Below are 21,722 nucleotides of genomic sequence, written 5' to 3'. Positions count from 1 at the left end.
GTAAGTTATGAGGTCAAATAATTTGATGGTAATTTGAAGCAAAGTGGGGAGTAAGCATCCGTCACTAATTAAAAATGCTAAAGTTCATGAGAGAAAAATATCTTTGCCCAGTTCACGCATAAAATTTCACCAGACTTTAGGTTGCATACAGGCATATTCATAGAGACACACACAAACTATGGTGTATAAAGGAGCACATTTTGCTAAATCATGTTCAGGAATTATTTTCTAAATCCTACCTGAAAAACTTGTGCTCTTCAAAAAATTCTCTCTCTTTCTTGATTGCATCCTCCAAGCTCAGTTTACTAGTGAGGTCGCTCTGCCCACGACATTTAACAATCATGTATCCCTTTTTCAGAGGCACTCTTTGATTCCGGACAACATCAACGGTCTCATTCTCAGTTCCTTCGTCAATCAAATCAGGCTTGGTTAGAATACCTATGAAATAATTGATGGAAAGGTAAGACATGCCCGATTACTTGAGAAAGGCAGGGGCTTAATCTAATGAAGGCTGCTTCATTCCTGAACTACATTCAGTCTGAAAAAATGAGTGTCCCAAAACACTCCAAGAGCCAAGGTGGCGCAGTGGTTAAATGCAGCACTGCAGGCTACTGCTAGATCAGCAGTTCAGCAGTTCAAATCTCACCCGCTCAGGGTTGACTCAGCCTTCCATCCTTCCGAGGTGGGTAAAATGAGGACCCAGATTGTTGGGGGCAATGTGCTGACTCTCTGTAAACCGCTTAGAGAGGGCTGAAAGCCCTATGAAGCGGTATATAAGTCTAACTGCTATTGCTTTAACACGCACACCACCAAGTAGCTATTAATCCTTTCCTCACTGCTGGCGTTGAAGAAGTCGGCTTTCAAGTAGCTTTACCAGCTGTAAAGCACCGTTTCCAAGGCCACTGTTACTCTGAATGGTCATTAAATGACCATAAGTCAAAGACTACCTGTATACAGAAATATTGAAAATTAAAAAGGGTTCACAAACTTTTAAGCACTACAGTAGTTTTTTCCCTCTAGTAATATTTGCTGTTTTCCTTTTCCAACTCAAAAAGTAAATTTTGAATAATTCATTATTTTTTTAAAAAAAATAAATTCCCAAATATTTGATATTTTTTAATAATGTAAAGCACTTTTTTACAATGTTTATTAAGTGAATCTGGTTTCCCCCCTTGACTTTACATGTTGGAAGCTGGCTGGGATGGTTGCAAATACTGATCATATGACCCCAAGACACTGCAACTGTGGTAAATAGATGCCAGTTGACAAGGGTTTGAATTTTGAGCACATGACTACGTGGACCCTGAAATGGTTGTAAATATGAGAACTGGTCATAAGTCATTCTTTTCAATGATGTCATAGCTTCTTGTACTACTCAGAAAATAGATACCCTTGTAGCAACAGACAGTAATTGGGGGGGGGAGGGAGAGGCTAGGTTTGCTCACATAACACCTTTGTTCTGTGGGCTACTTTGATTTCCATTTTCTTTCTAAATGCAATTCAAAGTGCTGGTCATTACCTTTAGCACCCTGTATGGCACAGGGCCAGGTTATCTGCAGGGCCAGCTTTCCCTAATGATACCTACCTGTTCTACCTGAACAAATAGGGTAGGCACGCTCCTAGTCCCTTCCCATAAATATTGCCATCTTGTGGGACCTCAGAAGGGTGCCTAAGCCCCAGCCCTGTGGAACATTCTGCCTCCTGTAAGTTCGGCAGACCTCTATCTTCCTAGCTTTTGGTAAACCTCTGAAGCCCTAGCTTTTCCCCTAGGTCAGGGTGTCAAACTCAAGGCCCGGGAGCTGGATCCAGCCCCTGGGGTGCTTAGATCTGACCCACAGGGCCACCCTGGAAACAGCCCATTTTCGCTGGCAGAGCTCTCAATGAAATATGAGTTTGACACCCCTGCCCTAAGTGCTGGGATAAGATGAGGTGACTGCACATCAGGTTTGACCTAGCCCCATGTTTTTGTTATTTGTTGTTGTTGGTTTTTATCATTTTAATATGCTTTTATGCTCTTTTAACCTTTTGCTGGGAGGTTTGCTGGTTATAAGGAGGCAGCTATGTAAATGTTTTAAATAGATAAAGAAAAATGAACTTCAAGCATTCACTAAACAAATGGTTGTAATTTCAGGATAATCTATATAAGCATATATGAAATATATAGCTGTCAACATGCAGCTTGAGTATCCCCAACAAAAGTCTGGGATTATGTCATTTCTGAAAAGCTTATTGTTTATTGAATACATTGCATGATAATGGCAAAGTAAAACTAACTCTGAAATTCTCAGGCACCAGTTCACAGTATTAAACAATGAATTCCCATCCCAATCCCCATGCTTCCACATAGACCATGTAAACAAGTTCTCTTTATTATGGGAACCGTCTGCCTTCTTCTGTTAAGACATCCTTGAAAAGTTTCCAGACTCTCACAAACTTCAGTGGAACTGTAGAAGTTCCTTTCTCCAACTAACCCATGTAATCAACATGTCACCCCTTTACTCTAATGACAAGTTGAAATGAAGAGACATGTAGCTACCAATATTTCATTCTTAACAACTGCATCGTTAACCAGAAAGTTAGTAAAACCAGACTTTCAATAACTTTTAAGAAAGTAAAAAAGAAACAACTTACATTTCCAATTTAAAAAAATCTTTTACAATAGCATCCTACTGTATTTCATGAGTAGAAAAAATATTTTTTTAATCTCATTAACTTACCAAGTGTTCTCTGTCCTTCGGGATCTACTGTTTGAGCCATTTTCAATGCCTCTGTAGTAGCGATATCAACATTACTTGGAACCACAACCAAATTTATGGTTTCTTGTTTGGTAATATAACTTTGAATTAATTTCAGGATCTGTAATTAAATTGCATTTTATGTCAGGCAAAGGTAGAGGATTTTCAATGAAGCTGGAAAGAAGAAATAATTTATTCTATTAAGGCTTCCATAACTTGTGGGAATGACAGAAAAATGCTCCCACAGGATGTGCCATAGTGTACACGAAACAATGAAAGTGCATGGGAATGTGGAAAACAGGATGAATGAATCCTAAAAATAACTGGCCATAGGCAACTCTGGCCGCCTAAGTGATAACATTGTATGCTAATGAATGTGCTAATAAAAGAGAGTCACAGAATCAGTTCTGAGCTCTCATCCCGAGACATCTTGCCTGAGTGTCTTATTCCTCATGAGAGACCACCACACGTGGTGACCCTGACGTGATCCTGTGCCGACAGATACGTCCCTGCTAACCCTCTGCTTACCGCCTGGAATAGGCTCAGTGCACCCGACGTCGCTGGCGACTGACTCTAATTCGTAAGTATGGGGGGGTGGAATGTCTGCAGCTCAGAATGTTCATGTTGAAGAGCTTAGGCAATTAGGCAGGAAGAAATATTTAAGCACCCAAGATCGAAAAACTACCAAGCCCCTCTCTAAATCAGAGGCTGTCAAATTGCTTGCTTATGTTTGGGCTAACTGTCCATCTTATCCGGAACATGGTTCCTTAAAAGCTGAGACATGGAGGAAAATTGGCGCAGTCCTCCACCAAGTTCCGAGGGCTCCCCCAGATGTTCTTTGTCTGTGGAAAATTGCCTATACATTGATTCAGACACATGCTGAATCCCCTCTTCAGCCGTTGTTGAATCCACCTCCTTATCCAACAACGTCTGTTATGTTAACAATTCCTGCTCCAGACATACGGGTTTGCCAACCCACGGCTCCTGAGGGTCTTTCCCAACCCGCGTGCTGTCAGACTACTGCTGACAGCCCCTCTGGCCACGCCCAACAGCCAGGAATTATTAGAGGAGCTTATCAAAAAGCAATAAAAGGAGGTTTCGATGTCTCCGATTTGCAGGATACTGAGTTGTTTCCAGTCACATACCAAAATACACAAGCAGGTATTGTTTTTGAGTGGGAACCCGTGCCTCTGGTAATGATTAAAGAATTAAAAACTGCGGTAAAGGATTATGGAATTACCAGTCACTACTCCAGAGGACTTCTTAATTCTCTAGTGGGTGCCTATCAACTGCTACCGCAGGATTGGAAAGATTTGGCTCGGATGTTGCTTAATGGAACCCAGTATGTGATGTTTGAGTCCGAGTACAAAAGGGAATGCTTAATAGGTCTACTATGTGTCAGGCTTTTGTGGATTTTGCATTACAACCTTTCCGTAAATCTCATCCTACTTTTTTGGTTTACCATTATATGGATGTCATTTTGGTTGCGGCTCCTGGCCCAAAGGGTACAGTACAATTTGTGCTATTGGAGCTTGTTACATTATTGGCCACGTTTGGTCTTCAAGTAGCCCCAGATAAGATTCAGACCCATGAACCTTTTTCCTACTTAGGCCATAAGGTTTTGGCCTCATACTCATCTCCAGTAGTACCCTCCATCAAAATAGCCTTGCCTTTGACTTTGGTTGGCTTGCAGCAAATTTTAGGCACCATCAATTTTGTAAGACCCTTTTTGGCTCTTACCACCTCGCAATTAGGCCCATTATTTATGGCATTAAAGGGACCTTTAGGCCCCTCTTCTATTGTAATTCTTACTCCAGCCCAGGAGCAAGTGTTTAGTTTAATAAATGAGGCAATGACCACCCGTTGGGTGGATCAAGCTCTACCAGACCACCCACTCTCATTGGCAATCTTTGCTACTCCTCCATTACCCACTGGGGTGCTTATACAATGCCATGACAAAAAAGTTTACATTGTAGAATGGTTACACCTCCCTCATACCCACGTAAGTCTATCAGTTCCCAGCCTCATTTAATGGCTCTTTTAATAAATAAAGCCTGCTTTCGAGCTAAATGCCTTATTGGTTTTGATCTTGCTGGTTTGTATGTCCCCATTTCTCTTACTGTTTGGGAACCCCTCTTGGCCACATCTGATGTCTTACAACTTTCCTTGGCAGATTGATCAGGTTTTGTGTCTTGTCATTTACCTTCTGATCCCCGTTTCCAACTTTTCCTCAACGTTCCCCTTTCCCTGTCTACTTCCTTGGTAACCTCCCCTCTCTTAGATACGTTGACGCTTTTTGTGGATGGGGGAAAAACATATGGTTCTTGTGTGTGGCAACAGGATGGATCCTGGCACACAAAAATCACCCCGCCTCAATCCTCTGCTCAACGTGCTGAACTTGCCGCTACGATTTTGGCTTTTCAGACTTTTCCCCATTTACCCTTTAATTTGATTTTGGATAGCCTTTATGTGTATTGTGTTCTTATTTCTTTGCCTAATTCCTATGTTTCTCCCTCTTTGGACAACTCTCTCCTGAGCCTTTTTCTTACCCTTCAACTCCTTTTGCAACGTCGTGTTTGTCCCTCCTTCCCCGCCCATATTCGTAGCCACTTGCCTTTTCTGGGCATGCTTCAAGAGGGCAATGCCCGGGCGGATGGAGCTGCTTCTGCAGCCTCCTCCATTTTAGTCCTTTCCCCGGTTACTCCATGGGATAGTCATGCCTATTTTCATCAGAATAAAAAAGCTCTTATGAAACAATTTTCTCTTTCAGCTCAGGAGGCATCAGCTATTATTCAACAATGTCCTACCTGTAGCCTTCAAGCACATACAGTTCCCCAAGGTGTCAACCCTCGGGGGACGCAAAGTTGTCAATTGTGACAAATGGACGTGACTCAATATTTGCCATTTGCCCCTTAGAAATATTTACATGTTTCCATTGACACCCATTCAGGCTTTATTATGGCCACCCCCCAATGGGGCGAGGCCACCAAACATGTTATTAATTATTGCATTCGGACTTTCTGTATTTTGGGTAACCCAACAGAGTTGAAAACTTATAATGGCCCGGCTTACACTAGTTCCGCCTTTGCGGCGTTTTGCCATCGCTGGTCCATTATCCATTATCACCACCGTCCAGGCCTTCCGCACAGCCCTCAAGAACTGGCTAGCCCGTCAGGCCTGGGGACAAGGATAGTTGCCCCTCCCGAATGATGAATGTATGTTGCTTATTACTTTTATTATATGTGTCTATGTCACTGTTTGTACTTCCCCTCCCTGATTTTATGTGAGCCGCCCTGAGTCCCCTCAGGGAAAAGGGCGGCCTACAAATGTTAATAAACAAACAACAAACAACAAACAAACATAAATTTGGTATTCCTTATAACTCCACTGGTCAAGCCATTGTGGAATGAGCTAATCAAACTTTGAAAACTGCTCTTGCTGCACACTCCAAAAATAAAGGGGAAAATAACCCCGGCTTACCTGGAATACAAAATGTTTTAAATCTTACTCTTTACACTCTCAACTTTCTTAATGTTACTGGCACCCCGGGTCTCAAGGCTGCCAGCAGGCATTTTTCTGCTTCTCCCGCAGACACTCCACATCCAGAAGTGTACTACCGAAGTCTGCCGGACCCGTCCTGGAAAGGTCCTGCCTCCCTCATTACTTGGGGCCGTGGTTACGCCGCAGTTGAAGACCATGGTGAAATTATCTGGACACCTGCTCGCTGTGTTCGGCCTTACATGGTGCCTGCTGATGTTCTCTTGGTGTAGTACACATGACTTGGGGGCTTGGGGTCCCAATTCTTATTTACAGGACTTAAAGAAGGTTTCACACCTTTTTAATTTAACTAATTGTTGGATTTGCTTACATATCCCGGCTGATAGCAAAGGTGGCATGGTGTTACACGCTATTCCCTTTAATGAAACAGGATGGAAAGAAGCTACCTGGCCTAGAACGCAAAGTTTGCTCGACATCACATATGCTGTAGCCACCCGTGTGCAGGAACCTGCTCATTACTGTTTTTCCAGCAAGACTCTGATTCCGTGGAATGGATTGGCTACTTGTTGTAATGCCATCAATACAACAGCGCCAGATGGAGTCAATAAATACTGGGCTTGCAGTCAAATGCAGGCCATGGTACAGTTTGCCAACTCCTCGAAAAAAGGAACTTATGACATACCTAATATGTGGCTCATATGTGGTAGAAGGGCTTACCGACAGACTCCACGAAATTGGCAAAGGCGTATGTACGTTGGGATTGTTGGCCCTGGCTATATATGCTATGAAAGAATTACCTAGTGGAAGAATTCGAAATAAATGAGACACCTTCTCCGAATCCCCCCTGACATTGGGAGGATCATCCTGGACTCAATTTTCTAGAGGTGTTCTCCCTCCACTAGATGTTGCAATGAATTATAGAGTTTTGCATTTGTTAAATAATTCGACTGTTGTTATGTTTAATGAAACTATTACTGCTCTAAAATTAATTAATCAGGAACTGGGGGAAATACGTAGTGTAACATTGCAGAATCGTTTTGCTTTGGATATTATTTTGGCTGCAAAAGGTGGTGTTTGTGCTTTGATTCATTCACATTGTTGTATGTACATTCATGATAATTAACCTAATATTTCTGCCACAGTGGAAAAAATGGAATCCTTGGTATGTAACAACGCCCTGCATAGTGATGGTTCTGGTACCATCGACTTATGGGGGGCTTTGTGGTCCTGGCTACCTGATGGTTCCTGGTTGAGATCACTGATTCCTGTGATAATAACCATCATTGTATTGCTGGTGTTACTTTGTTGTTGTATCCAATGCATCCCATCCCTGCTACAAGTGTGCAAAACTCTCTTTCCCTCTAATAGGGCGGACGCTCTGGCCATGGAAACCGAGGCCCGTCTGAACTTAGAGGAGGTCTCCGTTGAGAATATAAAAAAGGAGATGTGGGAATAATGACAGAAAAATGCTCCCACAGGATGTGCCATAGTGTACACGAAACAATGAAAGCACATGGGAATGTGGAAAACAGGATGAATGAATCCTAAAAATAACTGGCCATAGGCAACTCTGGCCGCCTAAGTGATAACATTGTATGCTAATGAATGTGCTAATAAAAGAGAGTCACAGAATCAGTTCTGAGCTCTCATCCCGAGACATCTTGCCTGAGTGTCTTATTCCTCATGAGAGACCACCACAATAACTATACATAAAATTATTGTGTATTATGAAAGTATTATGTAATGTATAGCACATAATCTGCAACTTATTTTAACCCCCTCCCACCAAATTATATTTCAGATGCTGCTTCTATGTGGAGCATTCAATATCTATGAAGGAGCAACAATGTGCCTGTCCACTTTATCCAGATATTGAGAATCCTCTGTCCAGAGGCTTATATATCAAGAGCAGTAAGCTTAAGCAGGGGAACACTAGGGTTCCATATGTGTATAAGAGCCGAGGTGGTGCAGTGGTTAGAGTGCAGCACTGCAGGCTACTTCAGTTGACTGCTAGCTGCAGTTCAGCAGTTCTAATCTCACTGGCTCAAGGTTGACTCAGCCTTCCAAGGTAGGTAAAATGAGGACCCAGATTGTTGGAGGCAATATGTTGATTCTGTAAACCACTTAGAGAGAGCTGTAAAAGTACTATGAAGTGGTATATAAGTCTTATTACTATTGCTATCTGGATATCATGATTACTAGGTTGGAGATATTATTCAGTTCCACTGGCATTTCAAGATGCATTAAATAGACAGCATGAATTTAACATAATTTCTGGAATCCATTTATTGAATAAAGATCAACCAAAGGAAAGATAAATTCTATAGATAGTCCTCACTTAGGGACCACAACTGGGACAGGTAACTCAGTCATTAAGCACCACCATCATTAAACAGAAATTCATGTGATCACAAACACTTAAAAACCTTGATTCTGATTTGGTCTGTCTGAACAATCACTAAGTGAAACATCACATGAACACAACTTAATTGTTTTACTTCTGCATCTCTATTAATTATGCTTGTCATAAGCCAGTTGCAAAGCACACAAATGGTGATCACGTAACTGCAAATGGTAACTAAATGAGGCAATCAGTAATGCAGAATTACATGTACATCTCACTAACAGAAATTAGTAGTAAACAATGCTGTCATATCTTCATGTCCCTAATTCAGTTTATAATCAGATACCTATCACTCTATAAAATCTTTTTTATTTTACCTGATTGCCAATGTCTTGTGGTTGATTACCTACTGCCACTCTTGTAATTCCTGGAAGATCAATTAAGGTGAGATCTGGAACATTTGGAGAACTAATTTCCAGGGAAATTAATTTGTCGCTAATACTCAGTCCTTCGCCAGCTATTGCATTCTGGGCTATGTTGTATGAGGCAAAACAAAGCAACAGACTCAGTTATGGGAAACTCCTTATATAGAGCAGTTTTACCAAACCACCATTTGTTCTAAAAGACCTCTGAAGAAAACAGACACATATATTTTTTAACAGGCTTGTTTCCTATAATAGTTTTAAGTTTGTAGGTACTTCTGTGTATTCAAATGTAACGATGCTAAAATCATTTCCTAACACAGACCTTTTAAATTTTATAATGTGATACATAGATAATGCAATACTATATTTTTAAAAAACCAAGCTGGAAAGTTGTGCAAGTATTTAATAAATATTAGTAGAGGGGCCTCCTTACTATGCTAGCTTTATCTGCAGTATTACTTCTGTTTTCATAGCTATAATGAGATTATCTACACAGAACAATTTGGGAAAGCAATATTAGCTAGCATTTATTTTATCATGATTCATAGCAAGACTGAAATATACTCTAGCTTAATTTATTGTTGAAAACCAGGATATTAGTGCCTGGCCAATGAAAAAGCAGAATCAAAAACAAAGGATAATTGTACTACAATTAAAAGGAATGACACAAGGAAAGTAACATATCTTCTAAAATGGATAGAACATCAAAATATTCTATCTAAACTATTTATTAATCAAATGTATACTCTGTCACAACTCTCTCACAATCTAAGCATGCTTTTGGCAGCTTGATTAAACTTGACTCTAATCCTCTCAATTTCAATCTTGGTAATCTCTCATTTTACATTTTAAAAATTTCATAGACTAGAATCTGTTACTTCCTAACCCCACCCAACCCCATTCTCAAAGCAAATGTTTTCAAGGGAAAAATGATTGCAGCACAGGCAACCTGATTGATTTTGTAGGAACTTCTGAAAATCTAAAAATGTACATGGGTATTGGTGCAAAAGAGATGCCACTATGGGGACTACTAGTTAGAAAATAGTGCCAAAAATATTTTTTTTAAAAAAACAACAGAATTCAAGGGCAGACTGAAAATTTTTCCTGACACTCCCATGAGCTTTCCAGATTACTTTTTAATCCAGAGTGATCTTTGCACTTTTTTTTTAAACAACCCATTTTCAAACCAAAGCTGAATGGCACCTATCTTTAATTTTGAAAAGAAAAGAAAATGCTTATGTGGACCCACAGATGTTTCTGGACATAAAAAACAAATTTGTGGCATGTTCAACCATAGAAGTATGGTTGTCTGTCATGAGTCAAGCATTACTTATACTCTCATGGCTGTGAAGCAGAATTTACAACATGAGAGTAGAAAAGAAATATATACCTCCCCTTTCTTTTCTCAGTGAACATTTTAAAGTAAGATTGTGAAAATGTAATACGATTTGAAATTTCTAACAGCAGTAAACATGATTAAATATTTAGATTAAAAGTCAAGGGAATTAAAATCAAATATCAAATGCAAGCAAAAATACATTTAGAAGTGAAACCACTGTATTTCTATCCTTCAATTACAATTACAACTGCAATTACAGAGCTATTGCAAGCTAAAATTCTATATATACTGATCGTTTAAAGGAAAATAAAACCCTTTCTATTGTTACTGAATGTTACCTCTCCTAACTGCATCTTCCACCTCTGATGGATCTTTCAGTTCCACCTCTGTTTCTAGATACACCATTTTCCCCTTCCATTCTTCATTTTTATTATTTTTTTTCATCTTGAGCTCCAAGGGGCATCTGGTAACAATCCCTGCAATGTTAAAATATTTTTCTTAATTTTATAGATATCATCTATTTTATCAGATATTTAACAACATAAGAACAGAAGCAGAAAGAAAAATCACAACTAAATATTGTGCTGTCCATTTCTTGGTTTCTGGTGTTTTTTGTTTTTGCATAGTTTTAACATTTTTAATTTGCATAGTTTTTATTTTAAAATTTAAAATTTCAATCTATTTTGAATTACATTCGGCTTTGTGCTAGGTAGTAACTATCTTGGGATATGATTACAGTTCTTTTTAATACACACAGAAGCCATGAGATTTGGAAAATTAGCACAAACTGATTTGGATTCAGTTGAAGCTAATATGAAAATAAGAAGGAAAATAAGTAGAGAATGGCCTGATTTACTGTATTTTTTGGAGTATAAGACATACCTAGCTTTTGGGCAGGAAAACAAGAAAAAAATCTGCTTCTGCCTCCCAGCAATTTGCGTCCTTGCAACAAACAGCAAACACCCTGGTCAGCTTCAGCACAGTTGCTTTAGCATGAACAGCTGATTGCCAGTTGGATCTGCCTCCCAGAATACCACCGATCACCTGTTCCAGGCTGCGGGGATCGCCACTGCCTACTGCCACTGTTGCCGCTGCATGCCTCATTTTCAGCGTCCGCACGTCCTGTTTTCCCTCCACATGCCCCATTTTTGGCCTCTGTGCATCACGTTTTTGGCCCATTACAGACAAGGGGCGCTGCCACTGCCACCTATCCCCACCACCTGAAGTTGGCCAAAAATGGGATGCGCAGAGGCCGAAAATAGGGTATACTAAGGCCAAAAATGGGATGCACGGAGGCTGAAAATGGTGTGTGTGGAGGTGGCGATAGGTGGTGGTGATAGGCGGCAGCAGTGGATGGTGGCGATCCCTGCCTGGAACAACTGATTGGCAGTATTTGGGGAGGCAGATCCAACCATCAATCAGCTGCTCATGCTAAATTAGGCTGTGCTGAAGCTGACCAGGCTGTTTGCTGCAAGGAGCCAAATTGCTGGGGGGCAGAGGCCGAAGGGTGGGGGGATGGTGGGCGGGCAGGGTTTTGGCAACTTTTGCTGTATAAGACGCACAGACATTTCCACCCACATTTGAGGGAGGGGGGAAGTGTGTCTTATACACCAAAAAATAGGGTACATGTTTTGATTAGAAAAATATGGAAGTTCACATTTGTTCTAGGCTCCTGAAGTTCACAAAGCTAACTGAGCATCTCTCAAAAGCTTCATTCCAATTGTAAACCTGTCTACAGCAGGTGGTTCTCAAGATGAACTATAAACCCTATTCTCCCAGGTACAGCAATAAGACATATAGGCCAACATATCAGAAGAGTACTGGCTGGGAAAATCTGTTTGCATTCAAAGAAAAGCTTTGGGAAAATTCTCACCACTGCCTCTAGGAAGGGCAACTCCAGACAAGGCCTCTAGCACGGAACTTTTTCCAGAGCTCTGATCTCCAATCACAGCAATTGCCGGCAGCGCCAAGTCCTTTTCCACTCCAAGGGCTCTCAGTGAATCAATGAGGTCAATGCAGGGACGGACCTTCTCTTCATAGTGGCTACACAAATTATTTTCTGCCTCCTAAGGAAACAAAACAAAATACAAAGTTGCCTCCTCTATTGATCTTGGAATTTACCTTTCCTTAATTTGGAAATCTCATCCCAAATGAGCTGGAACTGAATTTCCCGTGAAAAGAATTACTAATATAGAAGAGGTAATGAACTTTAAAAAAACCTTCACGATTGGACCTTAGTTTTCTTTTCCTTCATAAAAATAACTCTTGTCAATTCAGTTGATGTACAGATTCCTGTTTAGGAAGTTAAGTTGATGACTGAGAAGAAAGGTACAGATAGTCCTTGGATTCTGACTGCCTTGGGTAGCAACTGTTCAAAGTTACGGCAATGCAAAAAAAGAACACAACTTGGCATTTACAACCACTACAGCACCCCATGGTCATGTGATTGCCATCTGTATGCTTTGCAACTGGCTTGTGACAAGCAGGGTTCCACCAGAAAACCGTGATGCCCTTATCCGCGCCGACATAAGCACGGAGGCAAATCCGCGGCGTCTGAAGCGCTAAGAAAAAAATGACCCTACCGCCGCGACAACAGTGCGGCGACAGAAGGGCGTTCTACATGCTTCGTTCTTTGCCTCCAAAGGTAGCCCTCCTCCTCCAGCTGACAGCGGCAGCGGGCACGGGGCAAAGCGGGCTGCCCAGCAGCAGCAGCCCGTGGGAAGGGTCCAGCTCAGCCGCGGGGGGCAGCAGGAAGCCCGAGCGGGGCCGCCGACGCCGGCAATGGAGGAGGACGCGGCAGCAACGGTGGCTGAGGCTCTCCCGGGGCCGGCGAAGCGGGCTTGCCCGGCAGTGGCCGCCACCTGTCCAAGGAGATGTTGTTGAGGAAGAAGAGGGTGGCCTGCCTCCACTGGGCAAGCCTGCTTCACCGGCCCTGGGAGAGCCTCAGCCGCCGCCGCTGCTGCGTCCTCCTCCGCCACCGGCGTCGGCGGCCCCACTCAGCCCTCCCGCAGGCTTCCTGCTGCCCCCCCGCAGCTGTGCTGGACCCTTCCCGCCCGCTTTGCCCCGTGCCCGCTGCCGCTGTCAGCTGGAGGAGGAGGGCTACCTTTGGAAGCAAAGAACGAAGCATGTAGAACGCCCTTCTGTCACCGCGCTGTTGTTGCGGCGGTGATGACACGCGGTGATGACGTCACAGCTTTAGTGACGCGATTTAATCTCCGCGCGGTTTTGTCGTGCCACGGACAAGCAGAATTAATAGTGAACATATAAATAAAATCATGTCATGGTCATGTGATTTTTTGCTTAGCAACCACAGCCCTTCACTTAATCACCCAAGGGGAAATAAATCTATTATGGTCATGTGATTTTCCATTTAGTGCCAAGGTATAGCTTTGCTGTCTTTAGTGTCTTAGGGTTGTTTTTTTCCCCAAATATGATTTTATACATATATACATGTCTAGGTATGTCTAGTTTAATGAAAAGAAGGACTAGGGGAGACATTATAGCAGTGTTCCAATATCTCAGTGGCTGCCACAAAGAAGAGGGAGTCAAACTATTCTCTAAGGCACCTGTGGGTAGAACAAGAAGCAATGGGTGGAAACTAATCAAGGAGAGAAGCAACTTAGAACTGAGGAGAAATTTCCTGACCGTTAGAACAATTAATCGTGGAACAACTTGCCTCCAGAAGTTGTGAATGCCCCAACACTGGAAGATGTTGGATAGCCATTTGTCTGAAAGGATATAGGGTTTCCTGCCTAGTCAGGGAGTTGGACTAGAAGACTTCCAATGTCCCTTCCAACTCTGCTATTGTATTGTATATATATTAAAGTACTATGTAGACCTACTGCTGTCATATCCAATTTCCCCCATGACAAGAACCTTGGGAGTGTAATTTGGGCTGAATGAGAGCAACTGCCCCAAAAATCACCCAACCAACTTTCATGCCTAATTGACAACATAAAATATAATCTGGACATATGACATAGCAGTACCTTTTTGAACCTTTTATTCGGAGAATATTCAGTATTTCTGGATTTCTTCATGGCAGACTTTGCAGTGTCTCTGCAGCAAAAAAAATGTCCTGGAATAAAAGTATTGTTAGTTCATAAAAGATGCTGCCATGCTTGGCAATGATATCAGTGACATCCTCACTTGATCCTTAACAATTCTGTGGTTTTGATGTCCACTTTTAACTGCTTTTATCAGCAGCTGATTATAAATTAGAAAGTATGCTAGCAGAGTAAATTGCATTATCAAAACATTAAATAAACATCTGTCAATAATTGTGGCATAAATAGTACATTGCCTCAAACTAAAAAACAGGTGTGGTGCTAACCTGTTAAAAACTTCTCTTCACTAAAAGCATCTTTGTTGAACTAAGCAGCTACAAGCCACAACACAAGGACTCTGAAGAATGTCTTTAGAAGTGCTAAAAAGCACCTCCAAACCATTGGTCCTACTGACAGCTTCCCCTTCTTACATTCAATTAAATGGCAGGCAATAATTTAATGGCAGGCAAGCATCCTCAGACTTGCAATTTATATGAGATTATAATTTATTTTCAAACGGCTTGAATCCCTGCCTTCCTGCTAATTTATTTACATCATCATTCATCCATCCATCGCTAATTTATTTACATCATCTCTCTCTCTCTCTCTCTCTCTCTCTCTCTCTCTCTATCAGTAATTTATCTAATTCTATCTATCCATCCATCCATCCATCCATCCATTTATATATCTCTAATTTATTTACTTCTTGCTATTTTTTCCCTCCAACTCCACTCCGAAAGTCCATTTGCTGCTTTCAAGATCAAGCAGAAACTCTTATACACTACCAAAAAGTTCGCACATTTAATTCTAAGTAAGCTCCACCGCTGTGACTTTTGATCTACGGTTCTACCTTAGCTTGTTCTGTGAAATGAAATATTGTGATTTATTGAGCAAACCATGGTTTTACAAGACACGTAGCTTGCACAGCAGTCCTTTCTACAATCTGCAAAGTCAGTGATTAGTTGGGAATTCAGTCTGGTTCCTGATGCTCCAAGGATCTCTGCGCTCATCAGTGGGGAAAACCCAGCAACTTCGGGACTCTCTTTCTTTTCTCCTTATTCAAACACTTCGGAGCATATTATGCCCGACCCCCTTCCCTGGCTCCCAAAGTACCTAGTTAATTAGGACTCCTCCGACAGTCTTATTTAATTCCCTCCACTGAAACGAACTACATTCCGCCAGGAACGAGACTATCAACGCTAGGAAAAATCGTGCCATTTGAAAACTCTTTCATACTGTACGCTCTTACCTTTCAGGCTCGGGGCTGGGAGCGTCGGAGAAAGACGACGCTTTCCCAGAGCAGTTCGGGCGAAGACTACGGGATCGGCAGCACAGGACTGACTCCTCCCGTTCAGTTTCTCGGTGAAGGGAAATCGAAACTTACTCCCGAAACGAAAGAAATCAACAATAGCGAGAGCTTTCTATTTCCCGAGAAACAGGGCTCGCTCCCTTCAAGGACGAGTTTCGTTTCCGACTGCTGATGTCAATCAATTTCCGAGATCTTGCGAAGAAGGGGAAAAACAAAACCACAAAACCACTCCCCCGCCCCCCCACGATCTCAACTCCAATGATAATCACCTTCTCTCAAAAGGATTAGCAATAAAGGACCCCTTCTTTGCTTTCCACATGTTTAGTATTTTCTAAAAGTGTTTAAAAAACTGCTAAAGGTAAATACAGCAAATGATTAAATATTAAGAAGTGTGAAAATAATAAAGGAGCAGTTTGTGATGGACTGGCTGCTAGGACAAAGCAAGGTTATGGCATACACTTGAAAGGAGACCTTGAAGCCGGTATTCGTGGAGTCTGTCTGGCAAGAACAAAGAATGCTTATTCATAGAGAATATGCAGTGTAACACTTGTAGCAATTGTAGGTGGTTTGAGGACTGATAACAGTAACAAAGAGTTAGACATCCTGCATAGCTTAGTTAAAGGTTAGGAACAGAAATGGCCTGGAGTAAATAGAATGTATATTGGGTAACACCTTGAGCATTCATTAGCCAAGGTTTGGGAATAGGGATGACTACAGGCCAATAGAACAAATCATGAGATCATTACTAAAATGTTTATTAAATGATATTTCTCATTATTCTGCCTCGTTTCGCCTTCTGCTTTAGTGAAAATCTATAAAGCTTTCTTAATCCTTTATTCTGGGCTCTTGGCATTTTGGCCAGAACCCCTTTTCTTGGAGCGCTCCAATAAAAGAAAACAAAAGCTGCACCTCATGTTTCTGTCCTTCATCGGCCTCAGCAACAGGTTCAGACCCAACTTGGGAACGACATTTGTTTAGTCCACCATGAATTCTTAAAGAGGCATAATTAATATTTTAGTTCCAGTAGTCCATTGGCTCTCTCCAGTAGTTCATCTTCTAGTCCAGTGATGGCTAACCTTTTTGTCGGCACATGCCAAAAGCATGCACGTGCAACAGTGCGTGCATGTGTGTGCACATAGCCACGATGCAATGTGTATGTACCCCCTGTGCACCCCTCCATGCATGCATGCATGACACACACACCCCGTGCCCCATTTTGGGCCCAGCAGGCTTTCCTGAAGCCTCCTGGGACCAAAAATGGGCTGTGGGGGGTGCAACAAACCTGCTCTCCCCCCTGCCCCTCGCATGCGCATGCGACCCCCCCACCTACACACATGTGCATGCATCTCCCGCATGTCCCCTGCCCCCACACATGCACGGTAGAGATCCAAAAATCACGTGGCCAGGAGATTCTGTAATTTGTTAACTGACATAGTTACTTAAGATGTTAATTTGACTAGTTTTCTCTCTTAAAATGTTCGGGCTCATGACAGACTGGAATGTAGGAACAGCTTTTAACAACTTTTTTCCTTACACTTTATGCCCCTTCTGACATCAGATCTCATTTTAATGCACCTGTGCAATATTATGAGATGTAAACATGTTTGACTACATGTAACTGATTTCCTATGTAAACTTTTATCCTATCCAATCAACTTTCTTCTTGCCTTTTCTTTGTTGTGTTAGGTATAAAAAGGAGTGTAAGATGGGCCTCGGGGTTCTCCCTTTTCATGGGGAGATCCTACTTTATCAGGGTACTCTAATGAGGTGCTTTTAAAAGACCTTCTGACTCTGTTACTTATTGGGAAGGTGAACCAAGGAAGAAGCAAGGAAGAACCAAGGGCCAGATTTGGCTATCAGATTTTAAACAAATCCATCAAACCTTTGGAGGAGCTTCTGCTCAACTCCCTGGTCTATAAACTCGTCTTGCTTTACCTACTGTTTAAAAAAAATTCTTTTGCTGTGAAAGCTGATCTTATTCTAGACATGTGCCAAACAACACCCTTATGGATTAGGTGGGGGCCACAAACATAATGAAATGTATCAACATATGCTGAAAAATTTACGTCAGTGATACTTTCACACAATGTTACAATGAAAATTCAAAAAGTTGAAACTGTTGTTGTGACATCACAGTGCACTTTTACTACAATCATTTTGGCATTATTGTGGGCAGATCTCTATCTAGCCTAATTTTCAGATGTACAGTCAATACAGATAATTGCCAGATTAACAGAGTTGGAAAGGACCTCGTAGGTCATCTAGTCCAACCACCACCACCCCGCCCAGGCAGGAGACCCTACATCATTTCTGACAGATGGCAGTTCTTAATTACCAACTGCTCATTCAGAGACCAAAGTTATGATGGAAAGGAAAAAGTAGGTCCTCAAATCTGCACCCATCACAATATCCCAGTATCCCACAGTATGAGTACTTTGCAACCAGCATGCATTTATAATGGCTGCTGTGTCCACATACTCACCTGTTCACAAGATTTGTAAGCTTCACTGATAGCTGCATGCAAGAAAAATCAATGGAGAAGCTGGCAGTAATTTGCAAGTTGTGATCTTACATTGTGCTTAACAATGTGTTTTGTTTAACAACTGCAGCTAAACTTGCATAGTAAATCTGCTGTGGTCTTGTGATGTTCCACTTAATAACCATAAAGTTTATTGAAGGAGTTGCTGGTTCCAGTTGCAGTTATTAAGTGAGGACTACATGTATTCCACTGTAACCAGCTCTGACTTTTCCAAAAGAAATTCTGACAAAAACTGGCATAAAGGGAGAAGTAATTGCAATCAGTCAAATTTATTCTGATTTAGAAGTCTAAAACGCATTCAAATGAATTGTTTTCTTGTCACTCCTACAACCCATTGATGACTAATGTAATTACCATATTTTTTGGAGTATAAGATACACCTCCCCCCACAACATTTGGGTGTATCTTATACACCAAATGTAGCCCCGCCTACCCACTGGCCCCCACCCTTTGGCCTCTGCCTCCCAGCAATTTACCTCTTAGCAGGAAACAGAGAAAAGGGGTTTCCGGAGGTGGCAATAGGCTATAGCAATCCCTGCAGCCTGAAATAGCTGGTGATCAGTAGGCCTGTGATGAAATTGAAATGGAAAGTGCTGCAAGTAAGCAAATTGCTGGGAGGCAGAGGCAGATATTTTTTTTCTTCTAATCAGGCTAAACTGAAACAGGCTGTTTGTTGTTTGCTGCAAGGAGGTAATTCAATAACTATAAATGGCTATAGAATGTTCAAATTATTAAACTTAATTTTTAAAGACTGCTTTATTATTGTTCTAGACAATTTAACAAAATGAAGCAGCTTTTTAAAATAAATGCTTGATCTGAAGAGGCCGTGCTATTGTATATTATTTTAAGTAGCAGAGAATAATGTATACTTCCAGAAAGCCACATCAATTTTAACAGCATCTGTACAAGTATAGTCTGAAATGTAACACCACAATGTATATCTTCTGTACTGTTTGCTGTTTGCTGCAAGGAGGCAAATTGTTGGGAGGCAGAGGCAGATTCCCCCCCCCCTTGTTTTCCTCCCCAAAAGCTAGGTGAGTCTTATATGTCAGAGCATCTTATACTCCAAAAATATGGTATTTCTACTATGTAGCCAAAGTCTATTGGGCTAGGGATTCATGTCCAAATCCTACCAAGTAGAATACTACAAAGATCCTAAAGTCATTCTGCCACTTCTCAAAATACTGTTAGCATCAATTGTATATGATAGTTGCAAGTAAATGTATGACAAAATAGAATTTGAACATGAATAGTTTATTGTTCTTAACATATCTAAAACAGTTTTTTTTGCTTTTAATTCCCCCCCCCCTCAATAATCCCTTGCATGGGGTGGAGTTGGGGCAACAGAATGGAGTTGAGTTAGCATCAATTGTATATGATAGTCGCAAGTAAATGTATGACAAAATAGAATTTGAACATGAATAGTTTATTGTTCTTAACATATTTAAAACAGTTTTTTTGCTTTTAATCCCCCCCACAATAATCCCTTGCATGGGGTGGAGTTGGGGCAACAGAATGGAGTTGAGTGTTTACTGGCTGGATGCCCTTCCTGTCATCAATGTGGAGTTCACAGCAGATATATTCTCATTGTGCCCAGAGAAATATCTGCCTTTGCATAGGATCAAACTCACAGTCTCCTGATTGTGACATGACAACTCCATCTCTAGGACACTGCACCACTTCTTACCATATTTAAAGCAATGCATATATTAAATATTGTAGCATACTGTGATGTCATGAACAATGTTCCCTCTAATTTTTTTTCAGTGTGAGCAGAAAAGTATAGTGTTTGAGCGGCACATTTTCATGCCTGAGCACCTGAATTTTTTTCACAGATGTCACCTAAGACAACAACGAAATCAGTATTATAACTCAAAGTTATGTTTATTCAAGGTACCCGCTTAATTAAAAGTGTTATATAATATCAGTATCACTTAACAACGCTCCTGCTTAGCAACCAAAATGTTGGCTCAGAAAGTCTGGCATTTGAAGCACGCAAGTCTTAAAGCTGTTGTTACAAGACCCTTGCACCCCTAACCCTTTAGGGAAAAAAAACCCCAGGGGTCTTCAAACGTGACAGCTTTAAGACTTGTGTACTTCAACTCCCAGAATTCCTCCCTGAGGGGAATTATATATTTGGACTGTTTCATAGTTACATTAGAGAACTACATTGTTAGAACTTAGCCCCAAAGATACCTTTTATCTGAAAATCCAAATAGAGTAAACCTGCTATTATCCCAGAGCACTAATGTCATTTGTCCCAATCTGTTTTACGAGTCTGTATTAAAATAGATAGAAATATTTTCACTAAATTTTATAGATCTATATTTCAGGAACCTATCAGAAGTTAGGGCAAGATAAGAGTGGAAGAATGAATTTTGTTGCAGGTCATGGGGATTTTTTCAGCATCTTAAAAGTGGAGCGCATGTGCATTGAACTAGCAATACCCATTTAATAACAAAAGGAAATGGCTGAATTAAATTTGGTAAAGTTGCAAGCGAGCTGTAAAAAGCTTGTGGTTTTAAAAATCATAGAATCAGAAGGGATACTGGAGGTCTTCTAGTCCAGCCCCTTGTCCAAGGCAGGAGTCTTTATATCATCTGAGACAAATGGCCGTCCAGTCTTTTGAAAACCTGTAGCAAATGAATTAAGATTCCATTGATTTTAATTGTTCTTACTGTCAGATTTCTCCTTATTTCCAGCTTGAGTCTCCTTCTGACAAGTTTCCATTGCTTCTTGTCCTGTCCTCAGGTGCTATTGCTGCTGCCTCCGCCTCCTCCTCCAACAGCACCAACACATTTGCTGCCCAGCGCTGCGGCTGAGGTGAAGCCATCAAAGCTCCCGCTGGCGCCCCCGCAGCGTTGGGCAGAAATCCGGCAGTGCTGTTGGAGAAGGAGGAGGCGAACCAGCCTGCCACCGCCGGCCACCGCCAGCCCCGCTGCTCTTCCCGCCCCCTTCCCAGCCCCACAGTCCAGCGGTCGCAGCAGAAGCAGCCCTGGGTCTCCGCTGCCGCTCCCCGCATTTTCTGGACAGGGTCTCGCAGGAAGGAATCCCCTCTCCAAGGGATCCCCATCCAGAAAATGCGGGGAGCAGCAGCGGAGACCCGGGGCTGTTTCTGCTGCGACCGCTGGACTGTGGGGCTGGGAAGGGGGTGGGAAGAGTGGCGGGGTTGGCGGTGGCCGGCGGTGACAGGCTGGTTCGCCTCCTCCTCCTCCAACAGCACTGCCGGATCCAGTTGTAGCCTCCTGCAAAGGACTTCCACACATTTCCTTTACAGAAATCTCTGCGCGGCAGATAGAAACTGCTGCGCAGGGTTTTCTTGCAACGTGTGCGGCCGCGCAGCCGCGCACCTTAGAGGGAACAGTGGTCATGAAAGGTTCTTATAACTAGGCGTGAGAAGAGGGCACTAAAACATAGTGATTTTTTAAAAAGTGATTTCTAAACTAGCTTCATTGTTGATTTGTTGATTGCTAAATTGGGGATGCAT

General features: G+C 41.8%; 1 protein-coding gene across 1 annotated transcript in view; it reads right to left on the bottom strand.

Moving 5' to 3' along the window:
• The window catches only part of MX1 (MX dynamin like GTPase 1), a 34,029-nt gene extending 14,144 nt beyond the window's left edge, over positions 1 to 19,885 (bottom strand). The window contains exons 1-9 of the mRNA XM_032220376.1: positions 19,867 to 19,885; positions 18,179 to 18,210; positions 15,637 to 15,808; positions 14,331 to 14,419; positions 12,215 to 12,407; positions 10,680 to 10,817; positions 8,955 to 9,109; positions 2,718 to 2,856; positions 240 to 438 (exon numbers count right to left, since the gene is read on the bottom strand). Coding sequence (XP_032076267.1) covers positions 240 to 438; positions 2,718 to 2,856; positions 8,955 to 9,109; positions 10,680 to 10,817; positions 12,215 to 12,407; positions 14,331 to 14,419; positions 15,637 to 15,808; positions 18,179 to 18,210; positions 19,867 to 19,885 — 1,136 coding nt within the window. The remainder of the gene's footprint in view (positions 1 to 239; positions 439 to 2,717; positions 2,857 to 8,954; positions 9,110 to 10,679; positions 10,818 to 12,214; positions 12,408 to 14,330; positions 14,420 to 15,636; positions 15,809 to 18,178; positions 18,211 to 19,866) is intronic.
• Positions 19,886 to 21,722: the final 1,837 nt, after the last annotated feature.

This window comes from Thamnophis elegans, chromosome 6 (assembly GCF_009769535.1).
Source record: "Thamnophis elegans isolate rThaEle1 chromosome 6, rThaEle1.pri, whole genome shotgun sequence".
Lineage (NCBI taxonomy): Eukaryota > Metazoa > Chordata > Lepidosauria > Squamata > Colubridae > Thamnophis > Thamnophis elegans.
The sequence above is the reverse complement of the archived record's forward strand: the minus strand, read 5'-3'. Positions and strand labels throughout refer to the sequence as shown.